The following is a 20221-nucleotide window of genomic DNA, read 5'->3' as shown; positions in this document are numbered from 1 at the left end:
CTTTCTTCTCTTACAATGATAAGCCTGGCTCCCATGACTGCAATTAATTACACGTTTGTTCAACCCTACCATACATGTAAAGTAGTTTCAGAATTGCTGACTGGTACCCCTGTGAGGAATAAATTTATCAACCGAGGTTTTTCTGTCAAGTTCCTTTTGTCTTTAGCCTTAGTCAAAACACTATTCTCCAAAGTAACTTAGGTCAGCACCTTTTTCCTTCACCTTCCTCAGTGAGGTGGTATCATACTTTTGTAATTTAATTAGATTCATTTATTTCATCTGCATTGCATCCTGGGATTCTGCAAAATCCTGATTGACTTTTTAAAATATGCATACTCTAAAGTTCACTCTGTAATGTATAGTTCTGTGGGTTTTGTGCAATTTAAAATGTTAAATACAAAATACTGTAATATGGTTATTTTGTGCTCCTTTTTTGATTTCCTTATGAACTTTATTTTCAGAAGAGAAAGATGAATACGTTTTAATGTAATGTACAAAATGTATAATTGTCTGACTTTGTTGCCTCAAATATTAGGAATATTTTTGTTTTGGTTACTGTCTTGATTGCTTTCTTTAGAATTAGAAATGATCATGTAGTTATTATAAATTTAATGGCCAATGAAATACTCTTTGTCTTTGGATTCTAACAATAGTTGTGCTAATTTTTTCCTGTACACACAGGAAACACTGAAGAGGTTGCCGTTTATATTCAAAGCAGACAAACCATGTAGGAACTAGGAAATCTATAACGACAGCTACCATTTATTGACTCTTACAGTGTGCCAGAGTCAACAACCCCATGAAGTGGTGGTGGTATTTACATTTTACAAATGAAGAAACCAGTTTAGGTATAGTAGATAACTTTCACAAAAATCACAGAGCTATAGATTGTTAGAGGGATTCAAGTTCAGAATTCTGGGATACCAGACTTCATGCTAAATGGTTTCCAAAGCTGGCTGTGCCTCAGCATTACCTAGAGGGCTTTTTGAAAATGCGTGTGCCTAGCCATTCTGAGAGTAGGACAAATCAGAATCTCCCAGTGGGGGATGTGAGCACTGACATTGTTAACAAACCTCCTGCGTGCTTCACGTGGAGCCAGACCAGCCGCAGTGTAGTTCTGGTGCTCACTGGAAACACTGATTAGGCTCCAGTGCTCCTCCGCCCCATGCCGTTAAGATCATGCTGCTTAATACGGTTGTTAGAGTTAACTTTTTACTTGTTTCAATCATTCCCTATCTGATTTCATGAGATTACAAGAACTTTTTAATTGAATGACACCACCAACAAGCACATACTTGCTCATTTGCCTTTAGGTTTTCTGTTTTCTTTTTTTTTTTTTGAGATGGAGTCTCACTGTCGCCCAGGCTGGAGTGCAGTAGCCCGATCTCGGCTCACTGCAAGCTCCGACTCCCTGGCTTACGCCATTCTCCTGCCTCAGCCTCCTGAGTAGCGGGGACTACAGGTGCCTGCCACCACGCCCGGCTACTTTTTTTTTTTTATTTTTAGTAGAGACGGGGTTTCACCATGCTAGCCAGGATGGTCTCGATCTCCTGACCTCGTGATCCGCCCACCTGGGGCTCCCAAAGTGCTGGGATTACAGGCATGAGCCACCGCGCCCGGCCGGTTTTCTGTTTTCTTAAACATACCAACATACAAAGGAAAGTAGGAAGTTGTGTACATTATTTTGGGCTATAATGAGCAAACTGACTCAAACTGATATAATATCACAGGTAAGCCAGAAGTCATCAGCTTTCAGCTGAGAACTGGATCCCATGATAACAACAGCACAATAGTAATACTAGGAAGACTAGTAGCTAGCATTAACTGAACACTGGCTGTATGCTGGGGCAAGGAAGAGGGCTAAGTAACTTATCAGGTCACACACCTAGAAAGTGGCAGAGCGCGGATATGAACCCAGAGCTCTGGCTATAAAGCCATGTATGCTCTTGACAGTGTACAGTCCCCCAAAGTTACATTTTGTCCCACACAGTGTTTTAAATGTTTTTTGACTTAGTGTCTAACATTTTTACGTGGGAAAATCCAGATTTTGTGTTTTCCTTGAAATACTGGGAAGTCTGTCAACACTGGGTCCACATTCCCACATGACTAGCAGCATAAGGGCTCCAGTTTACCACAGTATCCATGGTTCGTCTTATGGCCACCCAAGTGCACCTGTTTAAATCACTTACTGGGCCTGTGTAGGAATTTCAGTTTGTGATAGGATCCCAGTATAGAATCACAGAAACTGACTTTTGAAGGGTAATGTAATGGCTATTTGTATCTAACACTTCATTTTTAAAAACAGTATGCTTTTATTTATTGGAGTGTATTTTTAAAGTTCCTGTCCTCTGTCACTGCTCAGAGTAATTATCATCTGGTTTATATTTTCTAGAGTTTTTTGTGATTCTATAAATTATCTTTGTTATGTAATACATGTAATTATTTAAAACATGTGATAATGCTGTACATATCGTACTACAACTTGAGGGGTTTCTCCCATGTTGTCTAGTTTGGAGATATATATATATATATATCACATATATATATATGGCCACATATATATATATGGCTCTCGTTGTTAAATTCCATTTAACTGTTACATGGTATTCCATTATATGAATGTACCATAATTATTTCACTCTTGATGGAAATTTAATTTTTTTGCTTGTGTAAACAATGTAGCCACATTCTTGTACACACCCCTTTATGAACTTAATCTGTTGTTTTTGTAAGAATGGTTAATTAAAATGGAATTGTTAGGTCATGGGGTATGCACATTCACATCTTTGATATATGTTGCCAAATTGCTGTCCAAAAAGACTATACTAATTTGTACTTTACCCAGCAGTATAGGAGAAATTTGATTTTTCCTCATTTTGTAACCATGATCAGCAAAAAATGTAATTTCATTGATTGATTGATTGATTGATTGATTGATTGACTGATTTTTTTGTTTTTTTAAGTCAGAGCCTCACACTGTTGCCCAGGCTGGAGTGCAGTGGCACAGTCTTGGCTTACAGCAGCCTCCACCTCCCAGGTTCTAGCGATTCTCATGCCTCAGCCTCCCGAGTAGCTGGGATTTGGCCTGTGCTACCACGCCTGGCTAATTTTTTGTATTTTTAGTAGAGATGGGTTTCATTATGTTGGCCAGACTGGCCTTGAACTCCTGGCCTCAAGTGATCTGCCCACCTTAGCCTCCCAAAGTACTGGGATTACAGGTGTGAGCCACTGGCACCCGGCCTAAATCTTTCTCTTCATTTCTGGTGACACTGAGCCTGTTTTTCCTGTTTATTGGCCATTTGCATTTCTTTTCGCTTTTTTATTTATTTTGTTCATTTTCTGTTAGGCTGCCTTTCTATTATTGATCTGTTGGAACTATTTATGAATATTATTCATTTTTCTATGATGGTTGTAAATATTTCTTTCAATTTGCCTTTTAACTTGCTTAGGATACTTAACACTGTATAGAAATTTCACATTTTTATATAGCCATGTCTGTTATTATTTTGTGACTACCTTATTTTATTTGTACTGAGAGATTATTTTAAAATTTTATAATTGTCATGATTTCCTTTTTACACTTTGAATCAGTTTGCAAGTAGTGTCCATGTGTTGTCATTTCTGAAGTGTTTTAGTCTATAGATTCCCGCCTGCCCTTTTTTTTTTTTTTTTTTTGCCATATAGCAGAGTTGTTTATCCTGTAGGGTCTGAATTTTTTATGATTGTGTCCCAGTTGGCCCACATGTTTCTATTTTCTGTGTCTTCTCTGTGAGTTGGCTGTAAAATAAGAGTGGCTTGATCAAATTCAGGATTTTTTTTTTTATTGTTGATTGTATTAACACTACTTTCCCAGGACACACGTATCTGACTATTTGTGCCATTAGTAGTAGTTGATGAACATTGCCTAGATTCCTTAATTCATTAAGGGCTCAAAAGTGAGGATATTCTAATTCTCTCATTTCTTACTCATTTATTAGCTTCTTTATTATTCATTTCACTTATTAGATATTACTATAAGGATGAACTTTTCCTCACCTATTTTATGGTTACTTAGTGGAATAGTTGACACAAATGGCAAGATAAATGTGCTTGATTCTTTCCCTTTTATTTACTATTTTTAAAAATAATAATGTGGTTTATTGGTGACTATTGATACTAGTATGATTTTGAACTCATGAATTTAAACATATTTGGTATGTCTCAATCCATGGATGTCATTACTGTAATCTGTTGAAGTAATTATTAATTATTATAATTAATGTTCACATCCCATCTTTGGATAATGGAAACATATTCAATTGGCTTGACCCCTTTTTTCACAGCCCTTTGATAACTTCCATGCTGTTTAGTGTAACTGGCTATTCTAGTCTGACACTGTATCTGTTGCAGGCTGAGTGTCGGATATATTTTGTTTTTCTTTTTCTTTCTTTCCTTTTTTTTTTTTCTTTTTTTTGAGACGGAGTCTCACTCTTTTGCCCAGGCTAGAGTGCAGTGGCATGATATTGGCTCACTGCAACCTCTGTCTCCCGGGCTCAAGTGGTTCTCGTGCCTCAGCCACCTGAGAGCTGGGATTACAGGCATGTGCCACCACACCTAGATAATTTTTTTGTATTTTTAGTAGAGACGGGGTTACATCATGTTGGCCAGGCTGGTCTCAAACTCTGACCTCAAGTTATCTGCCCGCCTTGGCCTCCCAGAGTACTGAGAGTACAGGCACCAGTCACTGCGCCTGGCTGCTGAGAATCAGATATATTTTTAAGGAACCCTAGTTCCTTTTATTGAGAAATGGTATGTTCTAAGACCACAGTCTGGACATCAGCGTTGTTCATTGCAACTGAAATTGTGGCTTGTCATTGTTTTACTCTTTAGTGGACAGATGAAAACACATACACAAAATGCATCACAAGTCCTTTCTGATACTTCTGATTCAAATTCAGGATTTCAGATTTTTGCTTAATCTCTTCTGACTTAATCCATGAGAGGCCTAATTTTCTGTGATACCAGCGTGATAAAATATCAGATACTGACTATATTCCAGGATATACAATCATCTCAGTGTGATTATTGGAAACCAGTTCCAGTTTTGTTTTTGACCATTCTTAGGTTGTAACCCTCTGTGGATGTAACATCAGATAACTGCATTTTAAAGACTTTTGGAACATTTCTTCTCGTGGCCCTGCCACTGACTAGATATACAATTAGATTCCCTTCTTTTTTCTACTGTATTTCCAAAATAATAGCTTCATTGAGATACAATTCACATAGCATAGAATTCACTGTTTTAAAGTGTTCAGTGGTTCTCTATATTTGGAGTTGTGCAACCATCGACACTGCAGCCATCCTCACTGTCTAACCTTGGAACATTTTTATTGCCCCTAAACGAAGTCCTGTACCCTTTAGCTGTCACCTCCACAATTCATGTGCTCACTAGCCCCATCCCTAGGCAACCGCTAATCTATTTTCTGTCTCTTAATATTTGCCTAGCCATATAAATGGGGTCATACAGTATGTGGTCTTTTGAGACTGGCTTCTTTCATTTGCATAATGTTTTCAAGGCTCATCCTTGTTGTGGTATGTATCATTCCTTTTTATGGCTGAATAATATTGCATTGTATGGCTATACCACATTTTGTTGATCTATTCATAGATTTCTTAAAATTTTATTTTTAGGTATTGGTTTTTAATTTGTTTTTATAACAATTATATAAAATACTTGATTTTACAAGAAAATCTAAATGTATTCTCAAAGTTGTTTAGCTTCTCTGACAGGGATAATCTTTTAAAACATTTTATGTTTTATCCTTCTATTTCTTAGTGTAAGCTTTTTGGAAGTATGTAGTTTTGTTTATTTACTTTCAATGTTTAAGATGAGTTTATTTCCCCCAAGATGTCTTTGTATTAATATCTTTACATAATGCCCTTAATATCCCCCCTTCAATTTTTTAATCTCTTTGTTCCCAACTTTGAACTATATTAGAATTATCCTTTTATTTCTCAAGTTTTCATTTAAAGTAATTTTCTTTTACTGCCAGTGAAATGCTAAGGTATTTCATATGCCCTTTCCTTTTCCCCAGATGTTAGTGATGTGGTATTATCTATATTATCAGGTCATACAGCCATGTATGACAGTACTTTCTCCCTTGTAGCTGTCATTTCGTCTCAGTTCTTCAGGGTTGTGTGTATGTGTGTAGATAAAATATTTATAATAGACATGTAGATAGAAGTTTCTCATTTTGTTTAAAGGCTCATTTTTGATTAATGTGTCCCAGTCTCTTGCATCATTCTGGCTGAGTGACACCTGTTCTTTAGTAGATTTCTGAGTAAGGACTCAGGAGGACAGCCTTTCCTGAGTTCTTCCACGTTTCTAACAGTTTGCAACATTTATACTTGAAAGTTTGTTTGGCTGTCCATAAAGTCTTTGGTTTATATTTTCTTTCCCTGGATCAACTTGTTATTCATTGTCTTTTGACAGGAAGCATTGATGTTGAAAGGTCTGATGACAATGTGATTTTTTGTTTCCACTTACAAGACCTTTGTTTTGTTTGTTTGCTGAATACCTAAAGATTTTTTTTTTTTTTGTCTTCAAACTCTGCTAGTTTTACATGGTGTTGGTTTTCCAATTTGATATTTTCAGATACATGGTGTATACTTTTAATCCATAGTTTTGTTTTTTTGTCAGTCTGTTTTTAAATTTCTCGTGAGTTTCTTAACTTACAGTTTCACATTTTTGTTTTTGCTTCACTGACCCAGTTCTCTTTGGGAACGGCTCTTTATATATTTTGGATCTACTTTGCCTGCCTTCTCTGTCACTTCATTTCAGACCTTTTCTTTTTCTTAGTTTCTTTTTGAGTTACAAAGTTTTCTTTTGTTGACCTCATTTCAGTGAAGGTATTAACTGTCTTGTTTATTTGCTCTAATGTGCCTTCTAGTTTGTTTTTGATTTGGGAAATAAAATTGACTTGATTTTTGATTTAAAAATTAAATTCTGAGTTCTATCACTGGGTTTTTTTTTTTTTTTCTTAATTCTAATTTATGTCATTCTTTTATATTTTTTATGATTTTCTTCGTTTCTTTTAGCTTATTTCAGAAATCGGACTACGTTTTCATCTGCTTAGTGGACATGTCTTTCTGGCAAGCGCTCAGTGTCTGGAGGATTATTCTCCTTTTTCTCTCTCTGCTTATAATAACCTTGTGCTAGATTTTACAACAGTTTTTTTCTGTTGCTTATTTTTAAACATAATACTTGTTACCATGAACTTAAAGGAGAGAGGGAGTTAGGGAAGTGTTTGGGATTGGGGCTCTCAGTACCTTCTTCTCAAGTTTCAAACCATCTTCTCTGTTACTGTTTGAGGTCTGTGGACTGTTCTTCCCATGTTCTCGATCTCCTTTCCTCCTATTATCCTTCACTGGGGAGTTGGATTTCAGTTGAGCAGTTTTTTTCTTGGTGTGGAGCCCAGAATTCCTGGAAGGGAATTTTGGATACTAGTTTTAAGATATTATGGGGCCTAAACCACTCCAATCCTTTCAGACCTTACTGCCAACCCCTTGCCTTCAGTCATGAATAGAGCCAAAATAACTCCTAATTTCACAGAAGTTCTCTGTAGACTCTGAGCTTTTCATAGAGCACTCATCATGACTTGGGAATCTGCCCCTTTACGCCCTTCAGACACCCTGTTAATTTCCTCTGCTTCCCTCCACTAACGCTGATACCACATGGCACTTGGAACTGTTCATGGCTTTCCCGCCACCTCTTCTCTTTGGGGAGTCATGAAGACCACTTTTCATCTAGTTTCATTGAAGGTTTTTCTCACAGAGTTTTGGTTTTGCTGTCCTCGTTGCTCCATTTTTATGAGAGGGTGTTGAAGGGAAATTGAAACCCTGTTACCCCCACTTTTCCCCATAATTCTTTTTTTTCAGTTTGACCTGTACTAAATTGCCAATATTTGATCATCTTCAATGATTGAAAGTGGGAATTTTTATAAATTTTAACCTAATGCAGAGCTCTATCTTTAGATTTTACAACATTGGGAATTTCTTTTTCCAAATGTATTGTTCAACATGTATTTTTGTGTTTAATACATATTTTGATTTCCCATAATAACCAGTAAGAATTTCTAAAACAACTACATAATTTTAGAAATGAATGCTACTTGTGATACTATGAGGTATAGTATGAGGTAAGCATGTCATTATTTTTCTGTTAATTGCTTATAATATACATTACATAACGCATTATTTTCCAACTTCTTTAAACTGCTGCCTACCTTTTTTTTAAAACATTAAATTATAGATAATTGGGTATGTTTCTGTGTTCTGATCTGTTTATTACTGTGCAGGATTTTTCTGTTTTAAATAGAGTAGGCTTATTAGTAAGGTTTGGTATCTTGTAGGACAGTTTTGCCCATTCTTTCTTTTCAGAAGTTTCTGTGCTGTTTTTATTTTTGTGCATTACTTTCTTCCACATGGACTTTATTATGGATTTGTCAGATCCACGCAACATGACATCAGAATTATTATTGTAATTACATTTCTTGGTCTTAATATAGAATCTCTAAGATGGAGAGCACCCTTTCAATGATTGGAAAAGACACAAGATGGAAATAAAGATTTTATTACTTGCAGATTCTGGAGGGTACACAGCACACCTAGACGCCGCTCACACAGAGGTCAGGAAGTGCAAGCAGGGAGAGAGGGAGGGACCCATGGGCCAACGCCTTCATGGAGTCCAAGGTATTGTCCAAACAGGTTTCCCTCCGGGAGGCTTAATTGGTGGGTTTAAAGCAAGCAGGTACAAGTTCCAGGAGGTCATGCTGTTACAGAGGTAGTCACAGTGCTGTGTCTGCACTGTTCATGAGAGGTAGGAGGGTCAGGGCCAGTGAAGCAGGCTGTGTGTAGCTGTCCATAGAGAGGTGGTCACCAGGAGGAAGTTGTATAAGGCAGGTATCTGGATCAGCCACATTGAGAAACTGGGAGGCAGTGTAGAACTGCACCCTATGTCAAGGGTGACAGAGCCCTGCTTCTGCTATGAGAAGGTGCCACTTAGATTCAAAGTGCATGCCAAGGCAACATAAAATTACAAGAATTTACTATGCATTTTTATACATGTCCTTATATTATTGAATCTTCCCAGTGTGGCTGGGCTTGATCTGGGGTTTTCCACCGTGTGTGATCCTGTACTCCTCACTGGAATAAGATGATGACAGATATGTGTTCCTGCACTGCACTGCCCCTTTCTGCGCTCGTTGGTTTTATTGTAATAGTTTGGAATGCAAGAGCCAGATCTTGTCTTTATAGTGTACTTAAAATTGTGTTTTTAATATTTCATTCTAGAACTTGAATTATAGCCAATATCCAAATTATCATCATATAGTTGTATCTGCCTATAGAGATTGAAAATCCCTTATATGATATGGTTGGGACCAGAAGTGTTTTGGACTTCAGGTTTTTCTGGATTTTAGAGTATTTGCAAGAATGGATACCAGTTGAGCATCCCAAACATGTCAGTGCTGAAAAAGTTTTGGATTTTGGAGCATTTCGGATTTGGGGTTTTTGGATTAGGGATGCAGAACCTATATAAGTTTTGTTAAATTTACGGCTTTTCACTTCGTTTGCTGTTTTTCTTTCCCTATCTTGTGATTTTTTTTATTCCAGTCTAGTTGTCCTTTAACTAGACTCTACCATAGCCATACTTCGAATAGTTTTTCAGAGGAGGTAAATGAATTGTACTTTGAGTTTGTCCCTATTCAGAGGCTGCTGCTGCTTCACGTCTCAATGATATTTTGACTATACCAAATGCTTTTCTCCCCTTTTCCTTTTGTTCTTTATGGAACTCCGATTGTTCTTATGTTTGAGCCCTTAGATCTGACATCCACGTCTCTCGTTTTTTACTCAAAGTTTCCATTTCATCTTTTTTTTTTTTTTTTTGCTGAGTTATAGTAGTAATTTCTGCAGTTAATTCTAGATTGTTAAGTCAGTTTTAGCAGTGTTCATTCTATTTTCACTGTCTTTCTTGAGTTTATTTCAGAAGTCTAATTTATTATTTTCTAGAGGACTTGAATGAGATCTCGTATTAGAGTATTGTTATTGTTCTCTCCTGTTTTCTACATTAAATCAGTATTAATTGAACCCAGCTGTTCTGATTCTTCCCTTTGGTCTCCTGTTAAGGAAATTGCTGTTTCCTCTGAAGTGCTGAATTTTTGAACCATCTGCTCCTCTCTGTCTGGACATGTATTGACATACCAAGCACCTCCAGCAGGAAGGGGTTTCCTCCATGATTGGAGGTCTGGCCGTTGGCTCTCCCAGGCAATGTGGTCTTGCACTTTTTGAAAACTAGGGATCCTGCCTTTGGCTCAGCGAGCCTGTAAACAAAGTCAGCAGGCTGGGACTGCTTGGAATCCCAAAAGAATTGTTTAGAATTTTATCTTAGAAAGTTGGCTGAATTTTATAAAACATTGTTTTCTGATGTCATTATACCGAAGGCGGTGGAGGGAAGCATTTATAGTGTCTAAAGCCTTTACTTAGGCATACCTTAAGCTGTGAACCCTGAATATCTGAGACAGGTCTGTTACTTTAGAAAGTTTATTTTGCCAGCGTTGAGGACGAACGCACACCTGTGACACAGCCTCAGGACATCTGGATGACATGTGCCCAAGGTGGTTGGGGCACAACTTGGTTTTATGCATTTTAGGGAGACATGAGACATCCATCAGTATATGTAAGATGTACATTGATTCCATCCAGAAAGGCAGGACAACTGGAAGCAGAGATGGTTCTTGCAGGTCACAGGTAGGTGAGAGACAAAACATTGCATTCTTTTGAATTTCTGATTAGCCTTTCCAAAAGAGGCAATCAGATATGCATCGATCTCAGTGAGCAGAGGAAATATGATGGGAGGCAGGTTTGCCCTAAGCAGTTCCCAGCTTGACTTTTGCCTTTAGCTTAATGATTTGAGGGCCCCAAGATTTATTTTCCTTTCACAACCCTGACCACATTTATCATAAGTAATTATTTTAGTGGCTATTTTAGAAATTCTTAGCTGTTAGGGAAACCCAAGTGTGTACTAATTTAAGTGCAGAAGTATGTATTAGATGTAGAAGGATAAATTAATCTTGTTTTCCTTAGTGCTAATGCAGATTACTACGTGGAAACACTCAGTATGTTCTACCAACTTTATATTTTAGTGCTTATATACTAACGTTACTTCATGTCAGGTTATAATAGATTAAAAGTCTATGTTTTAAGAAACAGAAGAATTTTTGTTTTCAGGCATTTAATTTTTATGGGAATTTTATACTAAGAAGAAGGCGTATCCTCATTTCTGTCATTAAATGTATCTCAGTTATGCCAAGTGTATATGTTATTTTTTTGAAAATCAAAGCATCCACTTTTAAAACTAGAACTTGTCAGCCTATCACTGTAATAATTACTGTTGGCGTTAAGGAGTACAACAGGGAATTTGAGGACTAAGAACTTGTTAACAAGGTTGATGATATCATATGTTCCATTCTTTAGTGTTAGATTGTTAATAGCTGGGGAAGAAGAGACACTGGCACTTTTATAGGAGCGTTTACCTATTAATTTATTCATCAAACATTTGTTCAGCATCTATTACGAGGCAAGTACCGAGCTAAGTTTTAGAGACCCATAGTTAACTGGAGATCAACAATCCTTTTCATGGAAATGATGATCTAATGGGTAAATTGATAAAATAATGCATTACAGTAAAGCATGATAAACACAATGGAGGAAGCATTTGCAAGGCACAAATACTGTGAGAAACGGGAGAGATTAAATGAGTTATTTGAGGCAGCCACGGAAAACTTCATAGAGGAGGGTGGCATCTGGGCTTCTTCCTAACCAGGCACAGGACACTGTCAGCAGATCAGAACTTCTGATAATGAAAGGGATTAATTTGTGCAAAAGCACAGAGGCATGTTTTTTATGGGTAAAGGAGAAAAAGGTGGTGGCAGGAGATAAGGATCAAAATCTATGCAGGGACCAGGCCGTTAGGCTAAATAAAAGTGTCTCTCACTTAGGACTGTCAGTGACGCATTGCGTTTTACATTAGAAGGCCTAAGGCAAGCCTTCGAACAAAATCACTTTGTGAGTTATTGAGAGGTCCGTGGATTGACGTGTTGTAATCAGAAAAACAGTTGAAGATCCACTGTGAGTTAAGGCAGTTAGAGTGTAGAGGAGAAGACGGATTTAAGGACTATTTAGTAGAACTGATAAAGCATGTTAAACATCTGCATGTATGGTTCAAGGAAAGAAAAGCGTGGAAGGCCATGAATGGGCATTAATTAGTGAAAGCCAAGCTGTCTGTTGGAAATGCAAAAAACACAGAAACAGGGAACCATCGTGAAGAAGATAATAGCCATAAAAATTAGTCCACTCTGCAGCTGAGGCTCTTTGTGATTCATTGAGTCTTCTGAAAGTTCCAGATGTGGGAGTTTGTGCAAAACTGACTGAAGATATGGCTGCTTCTATTTGCTGTAAAGCAACTAATGGTCCAGTAGGAGAGACCAGCATATTAACAGTGGTGATTTTACAAACGTTATTTATAGTATGTTTTTAAAGTCTTTTTCCCATATGTACAGCATGCCGTTTAATCTTGATAAGAAGTAGATGATAGCTTTGTTTTTAAAATGAAGAAACCAACCCTGAGAGACTACTCAGTGCTTCCACAATCACGTCGCTAATTGACTCGGAACTAGCTTTTCTGATTTTTGGATATTGGTTGTTTTCTCATTAAGCCACACAGTCTCTATCATGAAAGTCAAGGTAAACTCAGGGTTTAGAGTGTTTTGGTTGGCACGCTGTTGGGGGCGAGAAGAAAGTCACTGGAAAGGTATCATGAGGTGAACCTTGAAAACTAAGGATTTTGAAGTGGAAAATAAAGAGGTGAGCATTTCCAGGTGGGAAGGAAGCATGGGCAGCGAGACTGGTGACGGCACACGTGTGTGAGGGTTGGTTGAACGTGTCAGGTGGAGGCAGGAAAGAAGGCAGCGCTGGGGGGTGAGACTGCATAAAGGAGGATCTTCCATAGCAGCTCAAGTTGTTTGGGCCATATTTGGTAGGCAGGCAGGTTGGGGGCAGCACTTGGAAGTGTCAGATGAGGATATCATTCATGAACGCAGCAACAGTTACTGCCTGCTATAATCAGTGCCAGGCTTGGGGACGGTCCTTGGTAGTATAGTGTTAAGGAAGTGAAAGTCCTTGCCCTCAGGAAGTTCTGTCACCAAGTTATGGTGGAATGTGAAATACTGTCATGGCAGGGAGTCGGGGTTCTGGTGGGGAATGTTGAGGAGGGAATAATAAACAGTTTCCATGGAGCAGGGAGAAGGTGGATGAGGACCAGAGGGAGGAGAAGCAGGGGCCTTGGGGAGCCAGGGAGGAGTGGCCAGGTGGAGAGAGAGCACTCCCAACACTCCAGATCCCCTAATTTATGGGGAAAGGTGTAAGGAATTTGAGAGGAACAGCTAAAAGAACCAGGGGAGTGGTGGTGGCATAGGGAACAATGCAACACTAGGGTTCCCAGGAAACATCAACAGGTAACTGAGTCGTGCCAACCAGGTTGATCTTAACAATTTTATTTTTCTGTCAGCGTCATTCAGGACAGCTCAGGAGAACAAATGAACAGAAGAACTAGTGGAACTGATTAGTTTTTGTGTTTTCATAAATGCCTACCTAGGATGAGCTGTTACTTGATTTTGTAATGTTTTTTCTAATTTTAGTAATTCTGTGTTTTTTTTAATCCAGTCTAGAGATAGTTTTGGATAGTGCTGTATATAACCTTAAAAATAAAGTGTTCTGATCATTTCAAGTGTGATGCAAAAATGTTAAAGATGAACCTGATTCTTCTTCTAATATACTTTTTTGATAAAAGTATTGCAGTTTGGTTTTAGTTTTCATTATAGTTTCCAGCATTCTTAGAACTTTTTTGATCTATGTTGAAAATGTTGAATTACTGAATTCATTAAATTATTAAATGTTCTTTTCCCTGTAAAATTAGAATTCTGTAGATTCATTAGCATGTTGTAGAGAATAATAGTTTATAACCACAACCATAGGACATTGTCTTGTATGCTCTTTTAATCTGTGCCTGTTGAATTTTTGTTATAGTTTTCTGAATTTCCAGATCCCATGTGGGGTTCAGATTATGTGCAGTTGTCAAGGACACCGCCTTCATCTGAGCAGAAATGCAGTGCTGTGTCATGGGAGGAGCTGAAGGCCATGGATTTACCTTCATTCGAACCTGCCTTCCTAGTTCTCTGCCGAGTCCTTCTGAATGTCATACATGAGTGTCTCAAGTTAAGATTGGAGCAAAGACCTGCTGGAGAACCATCTCTCTTGAGTATTAAGCAGGTTTGCTTCAAAGACTCTTTAAAATATTTAGCAATTATTATCCTACAGCTTACCATTTTTATTTTAAGAGTTCCTTTTTTTTCTTAATTGTTGCAAATAGTGAGAAATGAGTGTTTGTTCATGGTTTTAAGCTGTATTTTTTAGGCTAATTAAAAATGTTCTTTATATGCAGTCCTCAAAGATACGATTGTGGTTCATCCTTTCTGTCATCCACTTACTTGTTCTAAGTGTTTTAAAGTTTCAGTCTTTGAAGTCTAAAATTTAAAATTCATTCATTAGAGGTAGAGTATAAGATTCTTAAATTTATTTATTTTTTTCTATTTGAAGTCCATGTATACAGATAAATGTCTAGAATAGGCATAGGGGAGGGCTTTGGACTGTTTGCTTGCTTAAACAGTGGTGTGGTTTAAACAGTAGTGACAGCCTGTGATTTCTTCCTTGTTGTTCATTCTGGATGGGATCTTACGGGTGTTTGCTATCCCAGGAGCAGCAGAGGAATGGGTGGAAGCAGTTGTATCCAGAGTGAGTGCTGAAGAGGGTCTGTATTTATGATTTATGATATTAACATATTGACATTCACCATAGAAAATAAAAATTTCCAGACCTTGTCCCCGAAAGAAGAAAGGTTGGTCTGTTTTTTGTAGATTGTACGTGTCTATCCCATAGGGATGGAAGGGCTAAGAGCTCCCCGGCTCTGTGAATGGTGAGACAGAGCATAGGTGAGCAGTACAGATTGAGGAAAGGCAGGTGAATACAGGTCATACACTAGGTACAAAATAGGATTTGTTTGTTTAATTAGGAGTAGAATAGAATGACGAATGAAAGTCATTTGGAGATTGTCCCCTGCATCTCATTTCCATCCCCTCGGTTCATACCCAGCACCAGCCAGAGCTCTGTTTCCACATTAGCTCCCCTTCCTTCTCACCATCTTGTTTCTGGTTATTGTCTTGCTGTCCACTTTGGCCTTGCTTTTAACTCATCCTCAGCGTCGCAGTGGTTATCTAGGACATTTTGGTAAAAAACTTCGCAGCTCTCTTCTCTATAAAAGAAATACTTCAGAAATATAGCCTGCTTTACTTCAGAAATATAGCCTGGTAAAAAGCAAGGTGGAGTTTATCTTTTGCTCATGGGGCTATTGTGAGGACTAAATAGTATTGTATGTTGTAATACTTTGAAAAATAAAAACAATACTTAGACTAATGTAGCATTGCTAGAGTAAAAAGAAAGTAGAAATTTTGGTTTAAATGCATTCAAAGATCAGTTATAAGCACCTAAGTGACATCTTTAATAGATAAATTGGTAATTATATAATCTGAACAGAACACTTCTTGTTAGATTTTACTGTAGCCATAGCTCTCTTACAGTGGATAATTACTTTTAAAACATTTCTGGGAGAGACTTCTGTCAATAAAAACAATCCATGTTTATTTTAGAAATTTAGAAAAGTCTAAAAAATGATACAAACAAAAATCAAAATCAAAAATAATTTAAAAATCCTGTTATTCTGACATTCAGCGATAACTGCTATAACATTTTGGTGTATTTCCATCCATTTGTTTTTCCTGCACATAACTTCCTACACATACAAGTAAGTATGTGTGTGTGTCATTTTTTTCCCTTTAAGTATTTTTCAAAAGCAAGAATTTAAATGGCTGCAATAGTAGTCTACTGTATAGGCACATCACAGTTTATTTGGTTAATCACCATTGATTTAAATAACATTGTGATAAATATGCTTGTATAGAAATCTTAGTTTAGATCTCTGATTATTTCTTGAGTGTAAAACATGACAGTAAATAGATGAGTCATACATTTTTAGCCTTTAGAAAGTTTGTATCAGTTTACCTTTCTATTAGCAGCAGTGAAGCTTTCGCTAACATGTATGAAAATGAATGTGACTGTGTGATCTCATACTATAGTCCCTGTTCATTAGAATTTGCGTACGTCGTGTCTCAGTCTTTTTATTAATGGGAAGGGCTTTCCAGGTTGTCTCATTTAAACCTTATGCCAACATTTGGCAGGTTATTACCTATTTACCTATTCGATCTATATATTGCAAAATTGCCCATCCTTTCTTTTTTCCGTTGATTTTTATATAATTTCATCACATAATATTAAGTTGGTTGGTTGGTTTTGCTGGTTATTTTTTGATGGTAGACTGGGCCACAAATCACAGTAGGTAAACTATGCTGAATTATTGTGAAGGCCACCTGCTTTGTGGTATATAAGTACCTTTGAATCTCTATTATGTTTTTTATTAAAATTTTCCAATTTCAGTAGGAGATTTTTCAAATTTCTTTTAATGTAAATTAGTAGAAAAATTGATTTTATTCTATGGGATTTACTTTCTATCTAAGTTTGTTGGTAAGAGAATTTATTTTAGCAAAGCAGTAATTACCTATATGGTATTTTCTTTGTGTATCCATGCTGTAGTATTATTTTATTTTCACTATTTTGTTGCTACTCAATTAAGACTACTAAGGTATTTACATAAAATGAACTGATCAAGAATCTAGAAACTATTGTAGGTTTTTTAGAGGTTCCTTCTGAGTGTTTTGAAGATTTAAGTAGGAAGATGTAAAACACTGACTGTCTGGTTGGAGTTTATGGCTGCTGGAACCTGTGCGTGTTGTTTTGCAGCTGGTGAGAGAGTGTAAGGAGGTCCTGAAGGGAGGCCTGCTGATGAAGCAGTACTACCAGTTCATGCTGCAGGAGGTTCTGGAGGACTTGGAGAAGCCCGATTGCAACATTGACGCTTTTGAAGAGGATCTGCATAAAATGCTTATGGTCAGAAGCAGTGGGGAGGAATCTTTCTTTCTTTTCTTTCTTTTCTTTCTTTCTTTTCCTTCCTTCCCTTTTCTTTTCTTTTCTTTTCTTTTCTTTTCTTTTCTTTTCTTTTCTTTTCTTTTCTTTTCTTTTCTTTTCTTTTCTTTTCTTTCCTTTTCTTTTCTTTTCTTTTCTTTCTTTCTTTCTTTCTTTCTTTCTTTCTTTCTTTCTTTCTTTCTTTCTTTCTTTCTTTCTTTCTTTCTTTCTTTCTTTCTTTTTCTTTCCTTTCTTTCTTGTTTCTTTCTTGTCTTTCTTTTTTAAAAAAAGTAAGCCTGCATTTCCTTGTTTTGCAAACAACGTTGGCATACCCATTCCGATAAACTTCTCTAGTAATGAATTATAGAAATGATCCCTGAAAGTATTGCTTGTGTGTGCGTGTTGTGGGGGGCGGTGGTGGTGATCTTGAATCAGAGTCTTTCCATCTGGTATTAGATTACATGTGTTTCTCTGAAATCCACATTTTAAAAATTATCAATTGTTTTTAAGTTGGAGGACATTTTTGACAAATGTTAACCTAGTTCATTCTTTACTTGTAGAATAGTTCATCTTATGGCAGAATGGCTCAGAAGTAGAATCAAAATATGGTACTACGTTAGTGAACCATCTGTCATCAGCCATTTTTATAATACCTACAATGCGCTGGGGACCTTGCATGGCTCAGGGAGTGTTGAAGATCAACAAGACACTCATAGTCTGGTGGGACTAGGCATGGTAGATGCTAACACCCCCGAGGGCTAGGTGCTAGCAGAGAAGCTTGCTGAGTTGTCTGGGAGGCACTTCCAGTGAGGAAGCTGAATCTTAAAAAGATGAGTTAAGGGTTAGTTAAGGAACCTGGCACATTTGAGGACTTGTAAATAGTTTGGGCAGGAGTATACCTATTTTTATTTTATCCTAAAAAGAGACCTCCTGTTTTCTCACATACACCGAATGTGCCCTGTGCTTTTAACCTGTGTTCACATTCTTCTTTCCTGGTAGAAATGCCCCCTCCTCCACTTTATATGCCTATTTAAGGCTTACTTTCAGGTTTGATTTTTCTCTAGAAAGCTTTATCTGACAGTTTTAACTTTTAACCTATGTTTATCTATACCTTCTTTGAACTCTTTTTAGCAGTTACAATTAGAACTATATGATTTAACTTTTAGCCTATGTTTATCTATACCTTCTTTGAACTCTTTTTAGCAGTTACAATTAGAACAGAGACTCTTTTCTCAGGTTGCCCTAATTAGACTGAAAGCTTCATGAGCCAAGGGCTATAACTTGAAATTCTCTTGTTTTCCGTAATGTCTGATAGTGTTCATGTATCGTAAATACACCTTAGATTCATTAGGGTATATGCATAGATAATTGCATAATGTGACAGGTTAATGAAATAATAAAGAAAACTCTGTCCTTGTAGGTGGGGTGCATTCATTCTTGCTTAACATTTACAGTGTCCTCTCTAAGGATGGCTGCAGCACCTGCAGATACCACTCTCACTTTCTAAGCGGGAAGAAAAGGGGAAACAGACCTTACCAGCCAAGTCCAGACCTTTTTATCAGAGCAATAGGAGCTCTCCCGGCAACCCCACCCAGCAAATTTCCCCTGCCTCTTGTTGACCAGACCTATTGCATGCCTCACTGTTGTCATGGAGGCTGGGAATTCACATGTTGAGCTTTCCAGCCTCTGTAGTAGAAGTAGAGAAGGAAGAATGTGGCTGAGAATGAGACATATTATATCTGGCATATTGCAAGAAATCATTTTAATGAGTTAGAAATTATTCTATATAAAAGACCTAAGTGTGTAAAATGGTTGTATTTTGCAATACTATCTATTTATTTTCTTTTTTGAGACAGGGTTTTGCTCTGTCACCTAGACTGAAATGCAGTGGTGTGTTGACGGCTTCCTGCAGTCTCAACCTCCTGGGCTCAAGCGATCTTCCTGCCTCAGCCTCCCTAGTCACTAGGACTACAGGTGTGTGCCACCACACCTGGCTAATTTTTAAAAATTTTTTTGTAGAGTCAGAGTCTCACTGTGTTGCCCAGGCAGGTCTTGAACTCCTGGGCTCAGTGATCCTCCTGCCTTGGCCTCCCAAAGTGCTGAGATTATAGGCATTAGCTACCACACTTGTCCACTATCTATTTCTTATGTCAAAAAAATCTTTATCTTGAAAAGTTGTGGAAAAAAGCAACAAGCAAATTATTATTTTTCTCTCTTTATGGGTAACTAAACCAGAAGTTTAAGAAGACACAATACTTTGGGAGGCCGAGACGGGCGGATCACGAGGTCAGGAGATCGAGACCATCCTGGCGAACACGGTGAAACCCTGTCTCTACTAAAAAATACAAAAAAACTAGCCGGGCGAGGTGGCAGGCGTCTGTAGTCTCAGCTACTTGGGAGGCTGAGGCAGGAGAATGGCGTAAACCCAGGAGGCGGAGCTTGCAGTAAGCTGAGATCGCGCCACTGCACTCCAGCCTGGGTGACAGAGCGAGACTCCGTCTCAAAAAAAAAAGAAGAAGACAGAGTATGCTTTGCTTCACAAACTGTCTTTGCTGGCCCTTTATCCTGTAGTGGCAGGGGAGCAGGGTGAGGAACATCGGGCATGTGAACCACGCCTTCCTGGTCAGCCGGTTGGTGAGCCTGTGTGATAGTGGAAGCCTAGGCTGAGTGACTTACCAACATTCCCAGCTAGTTAGTTTTAGAAAGGCTTAGAGTTTAGTTTTGGCATTGCTGTCAATTATCTGCATCTCTTTTCTCACAGATGAGAAAACTGGAAACTGTCAGTGTTTTAAAATTATGGCCTATAATGTGCTAGAAGAATCAGGGCAGGGGTGTGTCCTGAGGACTAGAGGAGCCCAAACAAAATCAGTGTTTCTGTTAGGAAGGAAGGAAAGAATAGCAATTGAATTGGCAATCAAATTATGTTTAACACAACACCCTTGTCTGGAAACCCACCGAAAACAGCAAACAGAAAAATTCCTTCTTCTGAGAAGGAGGAAATTGGCCACAGTATCCTTTCCCATACCCTTCCAAAATAAAAAGACTGTTAGAATTA

The 20221-nt window shown here is 37.8% G+C and overlaps 1 protein-coding gene across 4 annotated transcripts in view; it reads left to right on the top strand.

Moving 5' to 3' along the window:
• The window catches only part of MAP3K4 (mitogen-activated protein kinase kinase kinase 4), a 129468-nt gene that overhangs the window by 67217 nt on the left and 42030 nt on the right, over window positions 1-20221 (top strand). For all 4 annotated transcript variants that reach the window (XM_010373155.2, XM_030929027.1, XM_010373154.2 and 1 more), the window contains exons 4-5: window positions 14122-14364; window positions 17005-17151. In XM_010373155.2, the coding sequence (XP_010371457.1) occupies window positions 14122-14364; window positions 17005-17151 (390 nt within the window). The remainder of the gene's footprint in view (window positions 1-14121; window positions 14365-17004; window positions 17152-20221) is intronic.

The sequence above is a fragment of the Rhinopithecus roxellana genome, chromosome 4 (genome assembly GCF_007565055.1).
Source record: "Rhinopithecus roxellana isolate Shanxi Qingling chromosome 4, ASM756505v1, whole genome shotgun sequence".
Lineage (NCBI taxonomy): Eukaryota > Metazoa > Chordata > Mammalia > Primates > Cercopithecidae > Rhinopithecus > Rhinopithecus roxellana.
The sequence above is the reverse complement of the archived record's forward strand: the minus strand, read 5'-3'. Positions and strand labels throughout refer to the sequence as shown.